The 23,034-nt window shown below is 41.3% G+C and overlaps 1 protein-coding gene across 3 annotated transcripts in view; it reads right to left on the reverse strand.

Annotated features, from left to right (window-relative positions):
* The window catches only part of ASXL3 (ASXL transcriptional regulator 3), a gene marked incomplete at its 5' end in the record, with an annotated part of 185,596 nt that overhangs the window by 56,755 nt on the left and 105,807 nt on the right, over window positions 1–23,034 (reverse strand). For 2 of the 3 annotated variants that reach the window (XM_079785113.1, XM_079785111.1), the window contains 3 exons: window positions 3,176–3,339; window positions 15,971–16,090; window positions 17,035–17,152. In XM_079785113.1, the coding sequence (XP_079641239.1) occupies window positions 3,176–3,339; window positions 15,971–16,090; window positions 17,035–17,152 (402 nt within the window). Of the gene's footprint in view, window positions 1–3,175; window positions 3,340–15,970; window positions 16,091–17,034; window positions 17,153–23,034 lie in introns of those variants that run through there. The other variant, XM_079785112.1, reaches the window with a different exon arrangement.

The following is a 23,034-nucleotide window of genomic DNA, read 5'->3' on the forward strand; positions in this document are numbered from 1 at the left end:
ATCTTCTTCCCCTCCTTTCTGTCCAGGCACTAAAATATTTGTATAAATTATTCCATGCATGCCATTTCTCCTTTGAAAAATCTCTGATGGCACCCATTCCTTTCAGAAAGAGTTCAAAGAGCATAGTCTGCAACCAGGTCATCAAGATGGCCAACTACATGACCCTTCAGCACAGCATCCCACCTCTTTCCCCCGCATCTGGGCACAATGAACTGCTGAGTCTCCTGGTACTCACAGCAGCGGGTCTTTGTAAGTGGCATGCTCTTCCTCTGTAAGAGTCACTGTCCCTTGATTCTACTTATGAAACACTGATGAGTACTTCAATGTCAGGGACCAGCCTGACAGGTTGAACCGGGCTGAGGTAGGGAGGTGGGAATTGAGAAAAGAAAGAAAGACAGGACAGCGGGATCAGGAGGTCTACGAGTCTTCGAGAGACTGTAGCTCTGCAGCTACTGCAGCTGGCTTTATTCACCGCGTAATGCCTTTTATACACAAATACTGAACAGGAGGTCAACAAAGAGGGATGTACTCTCTGTTCTTCTTAATCTCTAAGATAAAGCGGGAGGCCAAGTTCTCGGTAAATATTTACAGACTTTTGATAAACTATGAAAGGTCTCTCTAGTCTGCTCATCTGCTGACAATAGGAATGTGCCATCAAAACAAGTTAGATCGAAACAAGTCAGGGGACACTGCGTCAGCTTACACCTGGTCTCCATCACTTCAGGGTTCCATTATCCTTTCCACCATGAAATCGTCTCCAGGACCACTTTCAGACGGAAGTTCTTTATCCTCTGGACACCCAGAGGGTGCTCTTTATTCTTCCATTTTGGCATTTATATTACTTTCCCCAGTCTTATGCTAAATTTGGTGTCGATCCACCCAGTTTTTAAGACCTAATTCCTAGTAATGAGCAAACTGTATATTGTACAGCATTTTAACACGAGGTTGTCTTTCTTCTCTGTTATTCCTCTAGAAGATTCATTCTTATATCCTTTGTATTTCGCAAAGTATATGAAGCACATACTACATGCTCAATAAGTATTTATTGAGTAAATAATTTCCTGATGAACTAACTGTTATCTGTGGACAGTTAACAGTATTGTGCCTTGCTCATCTATATTTCTCACAATGACTAGAAAAAAGCTGAGTAATAGATACTGTGTAGGCTGGCCTCCTGGCTTACTGAGCTATTTGGCTAAACCGAGGCCAACTTGTCATTTCTCTATTCTAAAAAGATGTCTTGACTATCCTTTATATGCCAAATCTTATTCTAGGAGTTGGAGACAGAATTGCCAACAAGATAAACCACACAGATGTTGAAGTGGAGGAAACAGTGTGTAACTAAAAAATCAGTCCTCACCACCACAAAAAAAGTAATTTTTTTTCTTAATTCCTGCACTCAATTCTCAATCACACAAGCTTGAAATCTAAGAGTCATCAGTAGCTTCTCCCTATATCTTACTGCAACTGCTACTTGACAAAATGTAAAATTGCTCCACTGGATGATGATGAAGATAATGATGACATTATCCTCCTCCTCAATTTCAATGTTATTTTCCAAATTCAAGCCCTCATTTTGCCTTTTTGAAACAACTAAAATTGCTTTCTAACCACTTTTCCCACCCTCATGCTTCCCATCTCTAGCATTCCTTTTCATTACTGCCAGAGTAAGTTTCTTAAAGGGCAACAATATTGTACATTTTAGCTCTGCTCAAAAGCCCACCATGGTTTGCACTGCAAACACAGGGAGAACACTTGCCAAGACCTTTTAGCTTTTATACCAAGAATCTCCCGAAATCAATTTCTGCTTTGTCTCCGCAGATTCATTTGCACAGTTCTACCTAAAATGCAAACTCCCAAAAAATTAGCTCTTGATTTTGTATCTGAACCTTTTACCTTCCGTCATTTATTTTCAAATTCTGCCTATATTTCTTGGCCCAATCTTAAATTTGTCTCTGATTCTTCCCTTCTCCATATGGAAGCTCAATATACTGTCTGCCTTCCCCTAAAACTTATCTGTTTCTATATCATGTTTTGATTATTTAGAAATATAGCTGATGTAGCCAACTCGAGTGTATGTAATCATTGATTTCATAAATATTAAACAATTTTTATAGAATGAAGGCAAACTTCCAAACACAAATCTTCCGAAAATGAAAGTAATATTTTTCTAGATATGAACAATAATCTCTACCAAAGAGATCTGTAAGAAACCTAGATGGCTCAACAAATTTTAAGTATGTATGAAAGGAGGTAAGTTAGTAGAAACAGAATCAAATAAAAAGCTAAAAAAATTATTCATAGTAATGTGAAAATACAGAATCAATCTTGCCCATTTCAATCTATGGATGTACCTATCATTTTGAGATACGAATTCATTTTGAGATACAAATTCATAAATATGCACACACGATGTCCATCAACTGGAAACAATATACAGTGTCAAAATTTATTGAAATAAGAACCACAAGGAAATGTTTCCTATTTACCATTTAATAATTTTTGTGATATTTAATAAAAGTTTATGTGATGGATTTGTTTGCCTTTTCTAAGGAAACAGCTTTAGAAGATGACTAATGCCTGCTATTGTGGGTCTATCTTTGTATTTCCTTATTTTAGAGGCCTTTCAGAAACACTAAAATACACTTAAAGCATTTCCAGTTGTACTAAAAGAAAGATAAAAGGTGATTATTTATAGGCAATCGTATTCATGATGATAGACTCTCAGAAGGCAACGGCAAACATAAATTTTAAATGCTTTTTGGAAAGAGTTGAGAATAAAAACATTTACATAATTTGTTAGAAGCCCTGGCTTTTTATTGCTACTCTTCACTATTCCCGCCGGGCAAGGCAGCAGCTACTTCAAAGATGTATTTGATGATGGAATGTTTGACTTCTTTGTTTCCCCTTCCCATGGTGGGTAGGTCTACTGCTCTCACTCTATTGTAATGTGCTGTATCTTACAATTGGAATTGGCTCACTCCTGATAATAAAAAGTGGTTTTGTTTTGGCAGACGAAACAAATACACCAATGCTAGCAATAGCATGTAAATTACATAAATATACTGTAATATTACAATACGGTCCGTCCACTTCTCAGTCATCTCTGAGAATAGACTTGCTACTTTATAAATATAGCTAGTGAATAATATCAAATGTCTAAACTTCCACTTACCTGCCTATCCACTTCTGGGAGCAAAAGCAGGAGGTATTGTTGAAAATGCTGAGGTAAGGAAGCAAACGTATGTTTATTGATTAATGCCCTCAAGTTAGTGTTGACAAGAATAGATCCTGGGGTTTCTATGTCAATGTCCTCAGCTTTGGTCCATTTCAAGTGTCCTGTGATAAAGAGCAAGAGGCATGAATTTACTACGGACTGGAAACACCATGCACGTGTACACACAGATATATGTATATATCGAGCATATATATATACACATATAGATTCATGAATATATTTAATTCTACCCCTTTTAAAAATGGTATTTCAGAAGGAAATCTCCAAAGCTTCTTTGTGTTCCTATTTGCCTAAGTTGTCTTTAATTTTCATCATGCATACTTCACTCAATGTGTCCATATTTTTGTCTCAAAGGAGCCCAGTTCTAGATAAAGAAGTACTTTATGGTCTTCCAATTCACCAGAATTTTTAAAAAATTTGGGGAGCATAAGTGGTAGCAAGTACAGTATTTGTAGATTCTATAATACACAGTATTTGTAGATTCTATAATACACAGACGAATAATAGTGCTGGGAGTTTAATAGAGACACTGGTAGCACCAGTAGCTCTGTGGTCCCCATGTGTCAAGTAGAGCACCAAGCACTGGATTATTTCAGAAGACTCTTATTCAAGGTATTTTGAAAGCAATAATGTAAAAAGCAACCATTATAAATATACTAGCTGCATGGTCTCCAAAGCCAGTATGCTTTGAAGGATAATTCTATGATGCAAGGCGCACTGGCCTCCAACGGGAGGCCATATTTAGAGTTCACAACTGGAAATACTGACATAAGAAAGTAACCTACCATGAGGGATAGTCAGCTGATGCATCAAACAGAAGAATTTCCACTCTTAGCTACTTGAGTTAAGAGAACCATTTGAATGTGATCTTAATAGAGTGTATTTTCAATCACTTGTTGATAAATTACAGCTTATGAGCTATATCCAGTCCAACTGTTTAGATTCCCTAGGTCTACCTCTAGGGAATTCAATTCCGAGTTGAATAGTTAGTGACAGAAATCACAGGACCTGCAAAGCCTACTGCACTGTCTCTCTGTCCTCTGATAGAAAAATTGCTGGCCTTTGTTTTAAATAATTAGAGACAAAAGAAGGAATAAAAACCCTTATGTAAAACAGGACACTATGATAAAAAAAAAAAACACAGACACATTTGAAATATGACCCTATATATGTCTATCAAAATTAGTTCTTTAAAAATTTTAAAAAATATTCAATGAACACAGCAGAAGAAAGAATCTATATATATAAAAGCCTAAGTGTCCATCCAACCGGTAGCTATGACGTGCACTGACCACCAGGGGGCAGACGCTCAACATAGGAGCTGCCATGACGCACACTGGCCATTTAAAAAGAAATGGCACCACGGAGCTGGCGCCCACAAAGCAACACACGGTTTCCCCCAAGTGGGACACAGGCCCCGCCACCACCCCAGAGCGACACCCCACCAAATCGCAGTCAATGCTGACAAGAACCCATGGCGCAAAATGCGGCCCACAGCCCAGCCCAGCCCGGAAATGGTCGCTGTGGGTGCCGGTTAGTGACATCATGTAGCAACACCTGGCTTCCTTTCCCTAGTGACTAGCCTCCTTGCAGTTTCTTCAGCCCAAGAACACAACTTGCTTTGTAGCCAGGTGCAAATATTTTACACTTTAACCAAATGTCTGTGAAGTGTTTTCATATGCCTCATCTCATTTGCTCCTCACAGAAGTCCTGGAGTAGTAGGAGACTCGGTAGATCCTATTTTCTTTCCATTAGCCAGAAAACAGAGATTTAGGAGGCTTAGAAACTTGACCCGACTGAAAAGAAGACCTTGAAAATGACTTCAGGTTTTCTCACTGCACAGAATATAGTCAAACACTGATGCAGTTAAATATTTCACCCTTTGTTCTCCCTGCGTGATCTACAATAATAATCTGCTTCATGTTGATATTTACTGCTGTGTTGCTGGCAGTTACCTGAAAGAGAAGTTGGGGTGCTTCACTGGGCTGGAAAAAGTTTAGCTAAATCAGAAAGCAGGTCTAATTAAGCACATTTATCTATATATATAAAGCTCTTGCTGGCGCCAATCACACGCGTGTGTTTCCATCTGTCATTGTCGATCATGAATTTGGTTGACACTTCTATTATAGAGAAAGGGCGAATAACAATATTAAAATATTTCTTCTAATTAATTTCCTTTCGAGGTGCACAAATCAGTGCACTGGGCATCTAGTCATTAAATAAAATATAGAGTTGGTGAAAATATCTAGAATACAGCATATAAGATGATGAGTATAAAAAACATGATAGAAAATGAAATACAGGGAATGGAATAAGCAGTCCGAGTGCATATCTGTAGGAGTTTCTGAGTAAAAACACACAGCAGATGTCAGAGAAGCAATGGTTGAAGAGCTAATGCCTGAAATCTTTAGAACTGAAAAAAAATGACAAGTCCTCAGATAAAGTAAGACTCTAACTCTGAAGGACAAATATCCATGTGATATGTTGAAATCACAAAACATTAAAATAAAAGAATGTCTTAAACAGTTTTGAACAAAAATAGATTACCTCCAAAGGGATGACAATAAGAGAGAAACCTTATCCTCAACAGATAACAGATGGCAGTGACGAATCTTCAAAGGGCCGAGAGAAAATAAGTGTCAATCTAGAATTTCACTGAAAACAGTCTCTCCAAAGGGCAATGACACAAGAACATTTTCAGTATCCAAAATGGAAACTAATCCTTAGAGAATTTTGCTAAAATTACCAGTAAATGTTCTTAACAAATAAAGAAATTAAATCGAAGAAAGAATGAGCGAGTAGCAAAAGCCATGTGTCAACTAAAAGACTAACCCAGTGGTCCGCAAACTCATCAGTCAACAGAGCCAAATATCAACAGTACGACAATTGAAATTTCTTTGGAGAGCCACATTTTTAAAACTTAAACTTCTTCTAAACCCACTTCTTCAAAATAGTCTTGCCCAGGCTGTGGTATTTTGTGGAAGAGCCACACTCAAGAGGCCAAATAGCTGCATGTGGCTCATGAGCCACAGTTTGCTGACCACGGGACTAACAGAAACAAATCCAAATACATTTAATGGTGAAAAAGAATACTAATAACTAATGAGAGTTAAAACAAGTGGAAATAAAATAGTGGAGAATAATCGCAAGGAGATGGGAAGGTGTGATTGGACTGAGAACACTATGAAACCCTGGCATGGTTTGGGAACAGGAGAGATACAGGCTAGTTCTTTACTTTGTTAAAACTCTATAGGTAGCCACTGGGGGTCAGGGGGGAGACTCATAACTTCAAAATAAATGCATGGGAGGAAAACTCAATCAATCAAATGGAAGGTATAAAAGGAGGAGAACTTTTTAAAAATTAAGCCCAACACAATCAAAACAAATATAAGTGAATGTCTGCCTTAGATTTAAAAATACAATCCAATTACATGATGCTTCCAAGAGACATATTTAAACTAAAAATCACATGGAATGGATAAAAATGAGGAGATAAACTAAGAAATACTAGGCAGACATTCAAAACAACAACAAAAAAAGCAATCCTACCATATTAACATCAGACAAGACAGTCAAAGGTAAAACACACCTTATGTGGCATAAAAAAGATAATTTCTTAAGTGTAAAAGAAATAATTCACTGGTAAATATATTGACCTTAAGCCTGCATCTATTTAAATAGGATAGCATTCAAAATCTAAAATTGAGAGAATTGAAAAGAGAAATTGGAATGACACAATGCTAGTGGGAAGTCTTCAGATATTTGATCGGAAGTTGCAATATCAGACAAAAAAACGTGTCTTAAGAATACAAAGGACATCAGCAACTCAATAATCCATCTTGTACTGATGAATTTAACCTACGGCACTGCACTGAGCCCTTCAGAGAAAGCAATGTTTTTGGCAGCACTCAAGGGACAGTAAGAAAACAAACACAAACAAAACAAAACAAAAAAACTGACCAGTGAGTCTCAACAAATATTGGAGAATAATATAAAACCTCATCTTTCTTTTCACAAAGAAATATAAGTAGGTATCAATAACACAAGCACTGTTCAGTCCTCACATACTCATTATATATTTGCACATTCAAAAGCACATTTCTAAATATTTAATAAAGGAAAAAAATTTACAACAAAATTGACAAAATATTTTGATTCTGAATGATGTTAAAATTTGTAAATTGAAGCTCATTTGCTTTTAAAGGCAAATCCTATCTAATAAAAGAGTAATATGCAAATTGACCATCACTCCAACACACAAGATGGCTGCCCCCATGTAGTCAAAGATGGCCACCCCCATGTGGACACAAGATGGCCACCACAAGATGGCTGGCAGGGGAGGGCAGTTGTGGGTGATCAGGCCAGCAGGGGAGGGCAGTTGTGGGCGATCAGGCCAGCATGGGGAGGGCAGTTGGGAGGAACCAGGCCTTCAAGGGAGGGCAGTTGGGGGTGATCAGGCCTGCAGGGGAGGGCAGTGAAGGGCAATCAGGCTAACAGGGGAGCAGTTAGGCGTCGATCAGGCTGGCAGGGGAGTGGTTAGGGGGTGATCAGGCTGGCAGGCAGAAGCGATTAGGGGCAATCAGGCAGGCAGGCAGGCAGGCAGGCAGGTGAGTGGTTAGGAGCCAGCAGTCCTGGATTGTGAGAGGGATGTTCAACTGCCAGACATCCCTTGAGGGGTCCCAGATTGAAGAGGGTGCAGGCTGGGCTGAGGGACACCCCCCCTCTGTGCATGAATTTCGTGCACCAGGCACCTAGTTGTATATATTAGAGAGTGGGAAAAATATTGAAAATTCACATGTTAAAGGTACAAATCAAGAAGTTAATACATGAACCCAAGACTAAAAACCTGAGAAAGAAAAATATGAAAAAAATTAAAAATTAAGGTAGGCATTCATGAAATAAAAAAAGGACAAAATAATTTTTCTTTTATTAGACTAATAAAATAGGCATACCTCTAGAGAGAGGTAGCATCATTAAACATGAATAGGAATGACAGGTAGGCACATATTGAGATATGCTAGAGGTTTACAAGGCAAAACTAGTTATATAGAGTTAAAAAGCACAAATAATACTATGACTTTAACCAATATCTTTGAAGACCAACTGTTACATGTTTATAAACTTTCAAATTTAACTTAAAAATAGAAAACCTGAATTTATAAAATCTTTTTTTAAAAAAATGGATAAATAGGCAACCCCCCAGCCCATATGCACACAAAGCACTTATCAGAAATAGCTCTAAAGATGAATTTTACCAGGACACCAAGAAACGTTACCATGACTTCATATTATACATATCCCAGTAACTAGATAATGCAAGAAAGTGCTTTAATTCACTTTATGAAGTTCACATAACCTTTATTCCAAAGTAAGGATAAAGGCAGAATGAGAGAAATTTTCTTGGCCAACTCACTTAGAAACACAAAAAGTACAAAAGTTGTATCTATCTTTTTAAAATCTAAAGCAAATCTCACAAATGCCTAATATTTGTTGAGTCACGGTGTGGATGTGTACATGTCCTTCATTAGCTTCTGTGTTTTTCTATACATTTGAAGTACTTGACAATTAAAACAAAAAGGCAAGAGGGAGAGAATTGGGAAGAAGCTTCTTACCTTTATCAGAGGCAAAGGTAAAACCTAGAGACAGAAATGTTGAAAACATAGGGAAGGAATTTGCTTAGTTGTTTTTTATGGCGTACAGATTCTCAATATTCTCAATCTTACTTACCAACATTACTTATTTACTTAATTCTGACTGGGAGGGGGCATTGGAGAAATGAGAAAACTGAAACACTTTTGAAATACATGTTATGAGCCATGTGAGAAGCATGGATTACGCTGCTGGTTATGGTTTAGTTTGGTTCAAAATCATTAAGAATATCATAGGGAAAAAAAAGATCCAGAGAGCTACATGGTCTTTTATGGCAACACCAAAAGACCTGGTTCAAAGATGTCCATTTAAGCAAAAGCATGTTTTGTAATTTTGGAACAAAAACAGAACAGATGAAAGTCTTGCTAAATTTGCTGCCACGCAGAATGTTTAATTCCTTTTTAATTCTCCTCAGGAGCTTACTCCTAACTGGTGTAAGGACAATCCAATTATATCTGATTGCCCTAGCTTCTTAAAGCTGGTACCTCGTCTCCCTACAGTATCCAGAGGAAGGAGAGATGCCGTCATTTTAGTGTCTAATTCCTGACACGAGAGAGTGTTAAGTATTTGAGGGCCGCGGGAGGAGGAAGAGAAGCCACAGTGAGAGTCCCTGCTACAGAAGCACCAGGTTGGTTCCAAGATAAAAACCGTGGGCCTGTGTCCGAACGGGGCCAGGGCAAGTCTCCGTTACGTTGACCAAAGGGACCTGGACGAGCACCAGCCTGAGGACAGGCTGCAGGCCTCGGTGCTCTCGTGGATCGGCGGGTAGAACGCGGGCGGAAACACTCGGACTCCCCGAAGGGACCCCACACAGGATTTACACACAAAACACAAACCCCGAGACACACCGGGGCAGGAGCACACGCCAGGGCAGACCAGAGCGTTTGGGACACGAGGAAACTACAGAGATAGAGTTCAGAACGAAAAGCGCACTTCATTGCCTCCAAGGAACCGAGAGGAAGGTTTTAAAAGAGCTCAGAGGAGACACACGGGCTTTGGAAGAGCCAAGTCTAAGGGGGCACACGTGTAACTGAGGTCAAAATCACACCTTCTACGATGAGAATCCGCGTAGCCTTCACACATGAAAAACCGTGTAAGGAGTCTACCAGGGAGCACTGAATCCACTGAAATACAGTACCAGGGTCGTGAACTATGGGAATGCTGACTGCCAAACAGAATATAAATGTTAACAACGATGTATAAAAAAATAATAAAACTAACCAAGACACGGAGGCAGGAGGGGCTACGTGTGTAATTATTTCCCTGTCCTTTACAATATACTGTCCAACGTTAAGTGAGTGCTTAAAGAAGATAATCACTCCTCTTTCAGTTTTTCATTTATTTAATACCTTTGGAGAGGACTTTTAGCTATAAATAGATCTCGTGGCAATGTTTAGCAATGCTCTTTATACATTTTACTTCTGTTCTTCTTTAGTAGGCAGCCTGGGCTCACTTAAATTTTATAATTTTAATTTAAATGGCATAATACAGTTTCTCAGTGATGACCTCTGGCTAGACTTACACATGAAGAGATGTCAGATCTGTTTATAAAACACTGGGAGAGATTATTTTGGATGATAGATTGAGGCTTATTTTTCAATTCTTATTTTTCTGCATTGATTTATTCTTAAAGTATATAACATTTTATGAAACCAGTAATGTTATCATTCTTCACTACAAGAAAGATTAAACCAAATAAAATATATTGGAATGAATCCCAGAAGTTGGGCTCAGCAAGCACATTTATTCCAACCCCCTCAGAGACATCCATTACAATCTTAGACGAGTTTGGCAGGCACTCGGTAAACTCCTTCTGAGTGGGTAGGAAAAGCTATCATTAAAAGCTGGTTTAGGTAAATGACCCCTAATTTTAATTAAGGGAAAATGTGAGAAATTAATTTGTAAGAGAGTGGTAAGAGAGAATAGCATTATTAAACAATTTTTTAAATGTGTACAATCCACCCTCCGAGTGTCCTGGAGACCAAGAGATGATAATGTACCAGGGTTATCTCTGAAGACTCCACAGGGGAGCTTTAAAATGAGTTTCATCCTTTGCTAAGATAAGCAGACAGGATATTAAACCGACTGATTAGGCAAGAAACATGTGTACTTTAAACCCCATTTTCAGCTGTCACCTACCTCTCAGCTCACTGGATGCGGTTTCAACTGCCTGATTATGTGGTAGTCTAATATGTACTGTTATAATAACCTGCAAGACGTATGATATAAAAGAGCTCTTGTAGATACTGTTAGCATTTGTTTCACGCATAACAGAGTAACGTTTCCTACCACACATGATTAAGAAATGGGAGAGGGCTAACAAAAGTTTTCTTTTTTGCTGTAACATCATCAGAAAAATATTCTATAGATCTGTTATTTTTTTTTCCAACTGCACTCAATTGACCCATGTCTACTCCATCAGAGAGCTACTCAGAGAAATATCCTTTTACTTTCCATAAATAATCCTGGTGAAGAACAAAACTCACAGAACAAAGATAAAACAAAACACCAATGTCACAAGTAGTGGGTCCCTAGGCTGTGATAGATTTCTCACAGATTTCAAGAGCAGAACTGCGGGGTGTCGGCACTCACTGCATCTATTTTCATTGTGTGCTCCAGCCCTCTCCAGGGAGCTGGCCTCGGCAGGGGCCCGAGGAGGCCTGGGGGCACCCTCCACTGCAGGGTCCTCAGGCAAACACACTGTGTGCTGGGCTCCACTCCTGAGGCTCCGAGACTCAGGCAACACCTCCACCTTGAAGACAGTGACTATCCTGCAATCTGACAAATTAACATGGCCAGAGACCGAAAGCAAGTGCATGAGGGGCGATGAAAAGTATTTCATATCCTGTTCGGGGAATCTCGCAATGAGGATGGAAATTTAGATGAATACCCTAAAGTCTGATATTTACTGAGTTTAGTTTCAGAATCTCCTGAAGTTAGGAAAGATGTGTAGCATTTGTTTTCATTTAGAACTAGAGGCCTGATGCACGAAATTCATGCAAGGGGCTCGGCCCTCGCAGCCCCAGAAGGTCGTCCAGGACATCCAAAGGTCTTTTGGAAGGTTGTTCAGCTATCTGGTCTAATTAGCATATTACGCTTTTATTATTCTAGATGGCTTCAGTAGGTTAGGGCCGTGGTCGGCAAACTGCGCCTCGCAAGCCACAGGCAGCTCTTTGGCCCCTTGAGTGTGGCTCTTCCACAAAATACCACGGCCTGGGTGAGTCTATTTTGAAGAAGTGGCGTTAGAAGAAGTTTAAGTTTAAAAAATGTGGCTCTCAAAAGAAATTTCAATCGTTGTACTGTTGATATTTGGCTCTGTTGACTAATGAGTTTGCCAACCACTGGGTTAGGGCATTTATACAGTTACCTCTACTTGGAGATGGCAAAGAAGGTGAAAACCACATTTCTGAAACTGTACGAATTGGATGTCTAACTCCGCTGGGAAAAACAAATAATTAAGAACCAGTTCTCCCTGTCTGGCTGGCTGGGAGTGTTGGGTGTTCATCTTTTTTCACATTGGTTCTGGAGCTACACATTGGTCCTCAAAGAATGCCCTATCCCAAGAGCACAGGGTCTCTTGGGAGAGGTCATTTTATTCCAGGGTATCTAAGTAACTTGCCTACTATGCTGAAACCTATAGGATGCCTCATACATCCAGACAAACCTACTAACCCATCTGGTTACCTATAAATAATTCATTCAAAACTTATTCAGCTCTGACTGAGTAGCTCAGTTGGTTAGAGTGTTGTTCCGGAATGTCAAGGGTCAAGGTTACGAGTTCAATCCCCAGTCAGGGCACATACAAGAATCAACCAATGAATGCATCAATAAGTGAAACAGCAAAATTGATGTTTCTCTCAAATCAATAAATATAAATTTAAAAAGTGTATTTAGCACCTACTAATAAGAGGGATATAAGGGGTGTGGTGAGAACCTCAAAGATGGACAGAAGGTCATTATTCCCAAGGAATGAGCAAGGTTAATGGCAAAGAGGGGAGAGCAAAATATCCATAAATGTGCCTTATGGAGTGCTAAATACCATCCAGACTCTACAATGCTTCACAGCATAGAGAATCTTCCACTCTGTAAGCTCCCTCAGGCCACAGAGCATCGGAACAACACTTTCTGAAAGAGACATGGGCTACTGTCTGGAGAGGGTCACATGCATGTAACATTTTTTCACTTTTACATTTTTTCACTTTTCACTCTAGAGTATCGGGCTTCATAAGTACTACTGACTTCAATAGCACAAAATAAGCCATTCCCCTAAGCTGCTTGCTAGGTTAGAGAGTCAGTCACACTTCCTTCGTGTAATTATCTTCAGTTTATCTTGACAAATGTTTACCTTAATTGACTTAATTGAAATCCCACCTTTTCCCTCATCTCTTTCATTTTACAGGATCAGCCAAGAAATCGTAGAGTTGCTCATTCTCCTTCTATGTTAGAGTAACTAGCGTGCCTGCATTTTTTTTGTTTGTTTAATCCCCACCTGAGGATAAGAGTGGAAGGGAGGTAAGGAGGGGGGGAGGTGAGAGAGAAGAAGAGAAAAAGAAAGAGAGAGAAAGAGAGAGAGGAAAATAGAGAGAGAAATATTGATGTGAGAGAGACACATAGATTGGTTGCCTCCCGCACACACCCCACATGCCCCTACTGGGGCAGGGATGGAACCTGCATCCCAGGTATGTGCCCTTGACTGGGAATTGAACCGGAGACCCTGCACGAGCTGCCACTTCACACCAGCCAGGGCTAGTGCACTTGCCTTTTAACACCTCTGGCAGCCTCATGTGACAGAGGACCATGCTGCTCCTCAGGGGTGTCCATAGGTCTGCTCTGTCGGCTAAAGGATTTGACAGTCAGACCATCCCCAAGATTAACAGTGGAGACTGGAGCTGGCTGGGCCTTCGCGTGTATCTTAGCTGTGTCATTTATGGGTCTGGGCAAACCTCCTTAATCCTCTGGGCCTGTTTCTTCAGCTGAAGAAAGTGGAAATAATTCTACTGTACATAATTGAAGTAGGGACTAAATGAGGAATCTTCTGTCAAAACACCTAGACCATTGCATTCAATATGGGCATGGATATGAGTTTACTGCTCCATTCTTTCATTAAGGGGCTTCATTATTTCTAGCACTTTGAGGTCTAAAAGAAAGCAGGTTAAAAAGAACACAGCGATCTCCTTTATTGCCTTTTTAATTTGCTAACAAGTCAGCTAAAATACTCTCACAATACAACAATTTTTTAACAAGTGAGCTTCTTACTGGCATGCAGGACTCCTAGGCAACCATTAGATAATAGGAGATCCAGGCTGCAGACCGGAGCGCCTGGGAGGATGCTGATCACCAGCACACAATGGCCTTGACTTCCAGTCCTGAAGTTAGCTAAGCAATTAAACAGCAAGGCCTGTGCCTCGAAATTTAAAAAAAATATATTTTTATTGATTTCAGAGAGGAAAGGAAAGGGAGAGAGAGACAGAAACATCAATGATGAGAGAGAATCATTGATCGGCTGACTCCTGCACAGCCCACATTGGGGATCGAGCCTGCAACCCAGGCATGTACCCTGACCGGGAGTCAAACTGTGACCTCTTGGTTCATAGGTTGATACTCAACCACTGAGCCATGCCGGCCGGGTGAATTTTCTTAAACTCATGATATGACACTGAATTTACTGAGTTTGTCGGCAGACTATTATTAACTGAAGGTTAATGACTTTTCAACTACTTTGGGTATCATAATAGGGTATTTTTTTTAGGACATTCTTTACATAATCATTCTCCCATTACAGTTTTCTACTTCAGAAGCTACTTATGTTAAAGAATTTATTTTACAACCCCCCAAGAGGCTAGTAAAAAAAAAATAAAAACTACATCAGTATATGCGTAAGTGTGGTTATACACAAACACACACATATGTCTGAGGATACACAAAAACTATAAAATTATTTAGCTTTGGAAATAATGCAAAAGCGATAATTACGCTACATTGAAAAAATTAAAACAAAAATAAATTCTGCTTCCCAGAAGATATCTAAAAAATATAGAAAGGCTTTTTATTGAAAGTATGTGCCTAGGAGTTAGCAAAATTCCTGGTATATAGTAGGCAATCAATAAACTGTTACTAAGAAACTAAAAATAAATGCGTCAGAATCTTGCTTGAATTTTGCAAACACAAAACCTCTGCAAATAAGACCTACCCTAAATTTCCAAGAAAATCAGTGCAGAACCAGTAATAAAGGTCAGGTCAATAAATTTGTAGTTTCTATCATTTTACGAAATGTTGCAATGACCCGGGTCATTATCATTGCCCTTGTTCGGGGGGGAAATAACTAAGAGAAATGAAGCCATTTGGTCCAGACTTCCAGCAAGGCGGAATCGGGAGAGAATGGCAATGCTCAGCCCAGGATCAGTTTGTTTTCATCTTTTTACTTCTCATCGTCCCTTTCCCCTGGCCGCCGCTGTGGAGCTCCTGATGAGAGGTTATCAGGAAGGAGATCTTCAGAAGAAACTCTGGCGCTGACTTGTAAGACCCCTGGACGGCGTCTCCCACACTGCTCAGCAACTTCACACGAGTTTTCAGACAAGCACGACTGACTATTCCAAGCAGCACGGATTGAAAAGCGAGGCCGAGCGGCTTACTGCAGTGGCCCCCCAGGACATGTACCCTCAGCTCAGTGAAGTCTTTATAAAGTTGCATCTCCCCCCGCCCCCATATAATATATTCTTATCCAGTGAAATCCAGTGGGGGGAACAAAATTTTGCACATCAGATAGAACCATACTTGGCTGATAAGTACTTGAAGATATATATATATAATTTTAAATATCTTATCTTTAGCCTTGGTTTCATACAATAATGTCATTCACAGATTTTAGCTATTTTTAAGCAATATTTAATCATCTTAATGCTTAAGGCCATTCCCTTATAGCTACATTTCCTTATTTAGTACCCTTTTGGTTTAGATAAATTGGAATGATTTAAGGAAGGTTTGTTTTACTCTTTAAAAAAATGTTCTGAGACTCTCCATAATTTCATGCAAAACGATAGAAATCTCTAGACTGTGAAATGTCATCGTCCATTGAACACTCACCTAAACCAGACTTTTTTAACCGTTTTAAGTGCTGACTTGTTTGTTTTCCAGTGGGAGATTTTTGCCCATGTTTCATTTCTTTATCTGAACTGTCTGCTTCACCATTTTTAGATTCGGATCCTAAAAAAGGAAATAGTTATTAGGTCATTATCTTCCTCTTGCTGTCCTTGAAAAGAAAAATCTCAAATTGTTTTAAAAGGCTGCAGATATAATCTCCTTTTCTAAGAGTTAATTCATTACCGTGGGCCACAATCTCATGCCTTTACTGGCTACAAAGAGAAAGCCCAATAAATCAATCACTCTGAACAAAAAGCAAGAACAGATGGCCTAATAGTGGAGTCAAAAACACGTTCGCTGATCTGACAGCTTATAGAAGAAACACTGAGATCTTTTGTAAAAATACTCCAGTAAGCTCCAACAATATTATATCACTTAGAGACGATGCAAGACAGAAAGATGCAGCAAGAAGAGAAGCTCGTAGAGAGAGAGAGAGAGGGGAGATCATATACCTTTATAAATAACTTTACATTGCAGTAGGCACAGAAAATGCAGCCATCCATCTATCATAAACAGAATGGTATGTCGCTGATAAAGTGACAGGAGGTAAATTAGAAAAGGTCAGGACTGCATGGAGGTGAGAAGGATGTTGCCAGAACACAAAACCTCACCAAGGATGCCCGGGGTCGCAGCCGAGGACCACAGAACAAGGCACACCCTCCGGAGAGCTGCAGCTGCGGGCACTGCCCGTCAGCATGAGGCCCACCATTAAAGTCCCGCACCCACACAAAGGCCCCAGCAACAGCAAAAGCCCGCCCAGAAGGACCCTTTCTTATCCCTAGGGACGTGAGCAAAGGAAGCCCTCTGCTGATGAGTGAGCTGCTACCTTTGCTTAAGGAGCAAAACACTCCGTGTTTTTTAATCCGGGAAAGAATCAAAGGTATAGAAACATTAAACAAAACCTCAAGTGGAGCCATCACTCAGGTGCAGAGAGAATTCCTGGCGTCTCCCTTCAGCGAGGGTCTCCCCGGGAGGAACCGGGCCCGCGGACCCTCCCGGCTCTTTACCTGACGGCGAGTCCGACTGCTCGTCAGACACCTTCAGGGGCGTCAGCACGACGCGCGGGACAGTCTTGTTGACCATCACGGAGACTCCATTTCTTCTTTTCTGCTGCTGCCTCAGAGCCTGTGAAACGTGACAATAAAACAGAACATAAAAATACAGCCCGATGGATTTCCCGCGATTGAATGAAATGATCCACTTGCCCATTAGAGAGAGCCTTTGATGAGACTTCAATGCACAGAGCTACTCATTGGTCAGGATTCGCAACAGCCACCTTCACGTCATTTTCCCTCCAAAGCCTACCATCCGGCTTTGGCCAAGGGTATCACCCCGAGCCCCTCTTGGGTATCATTGAGAAAACAGAGCCCCACAGAGGCCTGCTCCACCTTCGCCGTGTGGCTGGAAAGCCCCTGGGATGTGAAGCCATGAGGCCCAAGGAAAATCAACGCACAAGGAACGTCTCGAAGCCGCGATGGAAAGCGACGTGTCTGCGTGTCCCTGGCAGGCGCGCCCTCCGCGCTGCTCAGTCAGTCACGCTAACGGCGAGTGGCATCCGTGTGTACAGCAGGTAGGGACACAGTATTGATGCGCCCGCTCAGCCGCTGGGAGGCCGCTCAGAGCCACGCAACACGGCAGCGATCGTTTATTTCTGCGAAGGGAGTCAGTCCTCATCTTGGAAAGCTGGCAGCGCGCGGCTCTGTCGGCTTGACTTTGGGCATTGACCTTCAGGACACGAGCCTGCCGGCCTTCTGGCAGATCCAGGGGAAAAACAAACTGAGACGCCAATCAATCCCTGCAAATGGGAGTGTTGCGGGATTCACAAATGAACCAACCACGGTGCCGATGATGGAATAAAAGACATTTAAAAGTTCTGGAATACAGTTTATCTAGCTGATGGATTTACGCCAAAAATTACCTGTAATGAAAAGGGTCTGAGGCACACCAAACTGAAGCCACATTAAGTTCACACTTACAGGAATGCTAAGCCTCTTCAGCAAGGTTAAAAGGCTGGCCCCAGACAGTCTCAGACCTTTTCATTCCCGGTTTCTGTGTAATTTCTTCCAATTTTCTAACATCTCAGTTACTTGATTAATGTTCTTCGACCAACAGCTGTCACGGGCTGCTGAAACACTGCACTGACTATATATTCCCCCCGCTGTCAGGAACGATGCCATTCTATTTGCAGAGTCTTAGCTGAATGTCCAACTTGTTGATCGCAAGATTTAGCAATCCAATAATTACAGATGTGAAAAATTAAATGCCACTTAAATGAGAGGAGGCACAGTCAGATTGTATTTATAACCAGCTGGAAAAGTGAATGGCTTGAGAAATCTATTACAAACTAGAGGCCCGGTGCACGGATTCGTGCACCAGTGGCCAGCGGGGATCAGTGGACCTCCGCGCCGCCGCAGCCTGGCCTTACCCACCAGCTCGTTAGGCTCCAGCCTGCTGTCTGCATCGATCCCGCACAGCACAAAGTAGTACACGAAGCAGCAGGCGGCCAGGGAGGAGCCCAAGCCCAGGCTAGGCACTGTGCTGCTCCCGCTCATCCAGGCCAGGCTGCGCCTGCCGCCACCACCACTGGGGCGCACAGGGAGAGGATCCGTGGGAGAGGTTCACGCCACCACAGCTGTGCTTGCCAGCTGTGAACCCAGTGTCTGTCAGCTGAGCAGCGCTCCCGCTGTGGGAGCCCACTGACCACCAGGGGGCAGCTCCTGCATTGAGTATCTGCCCCCTGGTGTTCAGTGTGTGTCATAGCTACCGGCTGGTCATCCGGTCGCTTAGGCTTTTATATACATAGATTATTCTGTTGCTAATGATAACACAAGTCATCTTCCCTTCTTAGATGTACTGAGCTTTTATAAAGCAAGACACTGGGGCGGGGGTGGGGGGTGGGGAGGGCATGTGCCAGGGTGTAGGGGAGGCCAGGGGAAGGTCAATGGGGAAAAAAAAGGAGACATATGTACTACTATTTATAAAACTTTAAACAATAAAAAAAAAGATCCAGGTATTGTGGGTGGGGCAAGAGGTATAAAAATGAATAAGATGCCATCCTCCTCACCTTGTGCTTGCTCTCTATAATATACATATATATTTTTTTACTTAAAATATTTTTTTTATTGATTTTGGAGAGGGAAGGAGAAGGAGTGAGATAGAAACATCCATGATGAGAGAATCATTGATTGGCTGCCTCCTGCACGCCCCCTTCCCGCCACTGAGAATTGAGCCCACAACTTGGGCATGTACCCTGACTGGGAATCAAATCATGACCTCCTGGTTCATAGGTTGATGCTCAACCACTGAACCATGCCGGCCAGGCATCTCAATAATATGTTTAATGAGAGTGCATGTGCTATAAAATATTTAAGACATTTGCTCTTTTTCATCAAGGTGTATACATAACTCTCCTTCGCCTTGTGTACGAACACATGGCAATTTACAGCCATTAACCCATCAATCCAGTAATAAAGCAGAATGAGGCAACACAGGGCTTTCCATTACAATTAAGTCCATCTTTGCCCACCATGTGAGACACACACAAGATGATAAAATCTACAAAAGCGTGACAGGTTTTTAGGAGGCTCTACATCATAGATTTAAACTATTCCCCTTGGCAGTTCAAACAGGCATTTAAAAAATGTTCATTCTATGTCAGGTGTATTTTGGAAAATATTGGTTGGAAAGACGAGAGAACGAGATAAAATACAAAGGGGCCCAGGAGCCTGAATCATAAAGTCAAAGATGGCTGGCTGCCTTCCCACAGCATCTTGCGGTAATCATTAAAGTAATACAAACCCCATCCTCGATTTTTAAAGCTGAGAAGACTCTATTATAGAAAAATTAGTAGTCGGATAAGAAGAAACCATGACAGCAATAATAGTATAAAAACAATGAAAACCCTTAGCTGCCCCGGCCAGTATGCTCAGCGGCTAGAGCGTTGGTGTGTGCACTGAAGGGTCTCGGGTTTTGGTTCGATTCCCGGTCAAGGGCACGTACCTGGGTTCCAGGTTTGATATCCGGCCCCAGTCAGAGTGCCAGACAAAACAGAGATGATTCTGAACCTAAGACAGCCTGAGGGCACTGATCTGTGACACCATTAACAATGCTCCTCACCTCACCCAATAAATGAGTCTGACCGTCCCAAGAGAGGTAGTACCCCGCCTCCTGGTCGAGGAATGGGCAGCTGCAGAGCCCTGGCGATGACTGTGGGTGCAGAGCCCTGGTTAAGACTGTGGGGTGCTATGCCCGGCTGGCGTGGCTCAGTAGTTGAGCATCGGCCTATGAACCAGGAGGTCATGGCTCAATTCCTGGCCAGGGCACATGCTGGGTTTGCAGGCTCGATCCCCAGTGTGGAGCGTGCAGGAGGCAGCCAATCAGTGATTCTCTCTCATCAGTGATATTTCTATCTCTCTACCTCTCCCTTCCTCTCTGAGATCAATAAAAATATATTTTTAAAAAAAGACTGTGGGGTGTGATGGTTAAGGGCGAGGTGGAGTCAGAGAAAGAGTGCGCGAGCAGAGCAATGCAGAGTAAATTACCTGGTACGTGTCCCTGTGAAACAGAGACAGTGCTGCTAAGATGTATAAATAGGAAATCACAGAGCTGTTTGTATTCAGGCTGTTTGCATACAGGCTGTTTGTACACAAGATGTTTGAATACAGGCTGTTTGTATTCAGGCTGTTTGAATACAGGTTGTTTGTACACAAGATGTTTGAATACAGGCTGTTTGTATTCAGGCTGTTTGTATACAGGCTGTTTGAATACAGGGTGTTTGTATTCAGGCTATTTGTATTCAGGCTGTTTGAATACAGGCTGTTTGTATTCAGACTCTTTGTACACAGGCTGTTTGTACACAGGATGTTTGCATACAGGCTGTTTGTATATAGACTGTTTGTATTCAGGCTGTTTGTATACAGGCTGTTTGAATACAGGCTGTTTGTATTCAGGCTGTTTGAATACAGACTGTTTGTATTCAGGATGTTTGAATACAGGCTGTTGTATTCAGGCTGTTTGAATACAGGCTGTTTGTATTCAGGCTGTTTGTATTCAGGCTGTTTGAATTCAGGGTGTTTGTATTCAGGCTATTTGTATTCAGGCTGTTTGAATACAGGCTGTTTGTATTCAGGCTGTTTGCATACAGGCTGCTGGGGTGGTCAGCAGCCACCTGCCTTCTCTCAGTAGGGCCTTTGCACCTCTCTTCACAGCAGGGTACCCTTGTATCCCACTGTCCTCAACTTTGAGCTTTAGCTACAATCGCTAGAACAAAAGTTTCTATTTTATATTGTTACAAATATAATAGAAGTTAAATGCGATTTAACTTGTAATCATCTAAGCTTAGGTATCCCACAGCCTGGAAATCCATGCAATAGATTAAGGAAGTAGGATGAGGAAGGCCACTTTAGCGGGTCCTGGAAGGTTAGCTCTGCACGCGGGTGCCATGAAGAGGAAATATTTTTGTGGTGGCGACAACTTGGGGCGGGCGATGCGGGCTTTTTCTGATCCACACCAAGGGTCTCAATTAGCCCTGGGGGCCTGCTGGCCCACCTGCATACCCTTCTATTGGACACGAATGCTACTTATTATATTAGTCTGGATGCATTTTAGGGGATGATATTCTCAAGGCACCCCTAACTACCCAAGCCTGAGCTCTCCATTGAAATGCTAATGGAGAGCTTAACAACTTTAAATCCTGTAATTTCAAACCCAGAAAGCAGTATCCAAACCTAAATAAACAAGCAGATGGCAAGCATAAATGCAGTCTACTATGCTGCCCACATGTAAATGTTCTCATGTCCAAACTACAGAGTCTATTGGACTGGCCAAGTCCAATGCTTTCAGGTACTCGTCCACAGGAGAGACATTTACAGGCCACAACTTGGAAATAAACGTATTATTTCAAGGAAACATAACAGAGCTCAACCCGTCTAGGGAAAGGAAAGATCCCATCAGACATTAGTGACAGTTTTAGACCGGTGTGGAAAGAAAGAAACCAAAAGATGCTGACTCGGCATGCTTTCCTCTAGAGGTGCATCCCAGTATTCTCTTATAACAAGAGACAACACAGATGATGTAGAATTGTACTGGTATACCTGAAACCCGTATGGTTTTATTAATCAATGTCACCCCCCAATAAATTCAATTTAAAAAAGAGACACAAAACCCTTTAGATCAAGCATGTCAAACTCAAAGGTTAACACAGGCCAAATAAACGAGTCATGTGGCCTGTGGGCCGCCAGTTTGACATGCTTGCTTTAGATACTAGGTGTACCAGTTAATAATGCGGACTTTTTTTCAATAGGTGGATTTACACATATGTTGATATATATGCGACTTGATATGTATGCTATTTTGTTGTATTGACAGCAAGCTTCAAAATATCATATGTCAAGTTTTCTGAAGGTGTTAACATCATATTTTTACGCATAAAAATGTCGCATTTTGTGCCAAAAAAAAGAGCATTTGCAGGAAGTTTTAATTCATTACTTTATTTTGAAGAAAAGTGCTACTGAAAGTTATCGTATATTTCGAGAAGCTTATGGTGAACATGCTCCATCTCAGGATACTTGTGAATGCTGGTTTAAATGCTTTAAAATGATTATTTCGATGTGAAAGACAAAGAACGTCCAGGTCAACCGAAAAAGTTTGAAGGCCAACAATTACAAGCATTATTGGATGAAGATGCGTGTCAAACTCAAAAACAACTTGCAGACAGATTCAAGTTGCTCAGCAAACAATTTCTGATCATTTACAAGCAATGTGAAAGATTTTAAAGGAAGGAAAATGGGTGCCACATCAACTGAATGAAAGACAGATGGAAAACCGAAAAGTCATCAGTAAATATTGCTTCAACAGCACGAAAGAAAGTCTTTTTTGCATTGAATTGTGACTGGCGATGTAAAGTGGATTTATTTTGAGAATCCCAAACACACAAAATCATGGGTTGATCCAGGTCAACCATCAACATCGACCGCAAGGCCAAATCACTTTGGAAAGAAGACAACGCT

The sequence above is a fragment of the Cnephaeus nilssonii genome (assembly GCF_951640355.1).
Source record: "Cnephaeus nilssonii genome assembly, chromosome: 11".
NCBI classification, from domain to species: Eukaryota; Metazoa; Chordata; class Mammalia; order Chiroptera; family Vespertilionidae; genus Cnephaeus; species Cnephaeus nilssonii.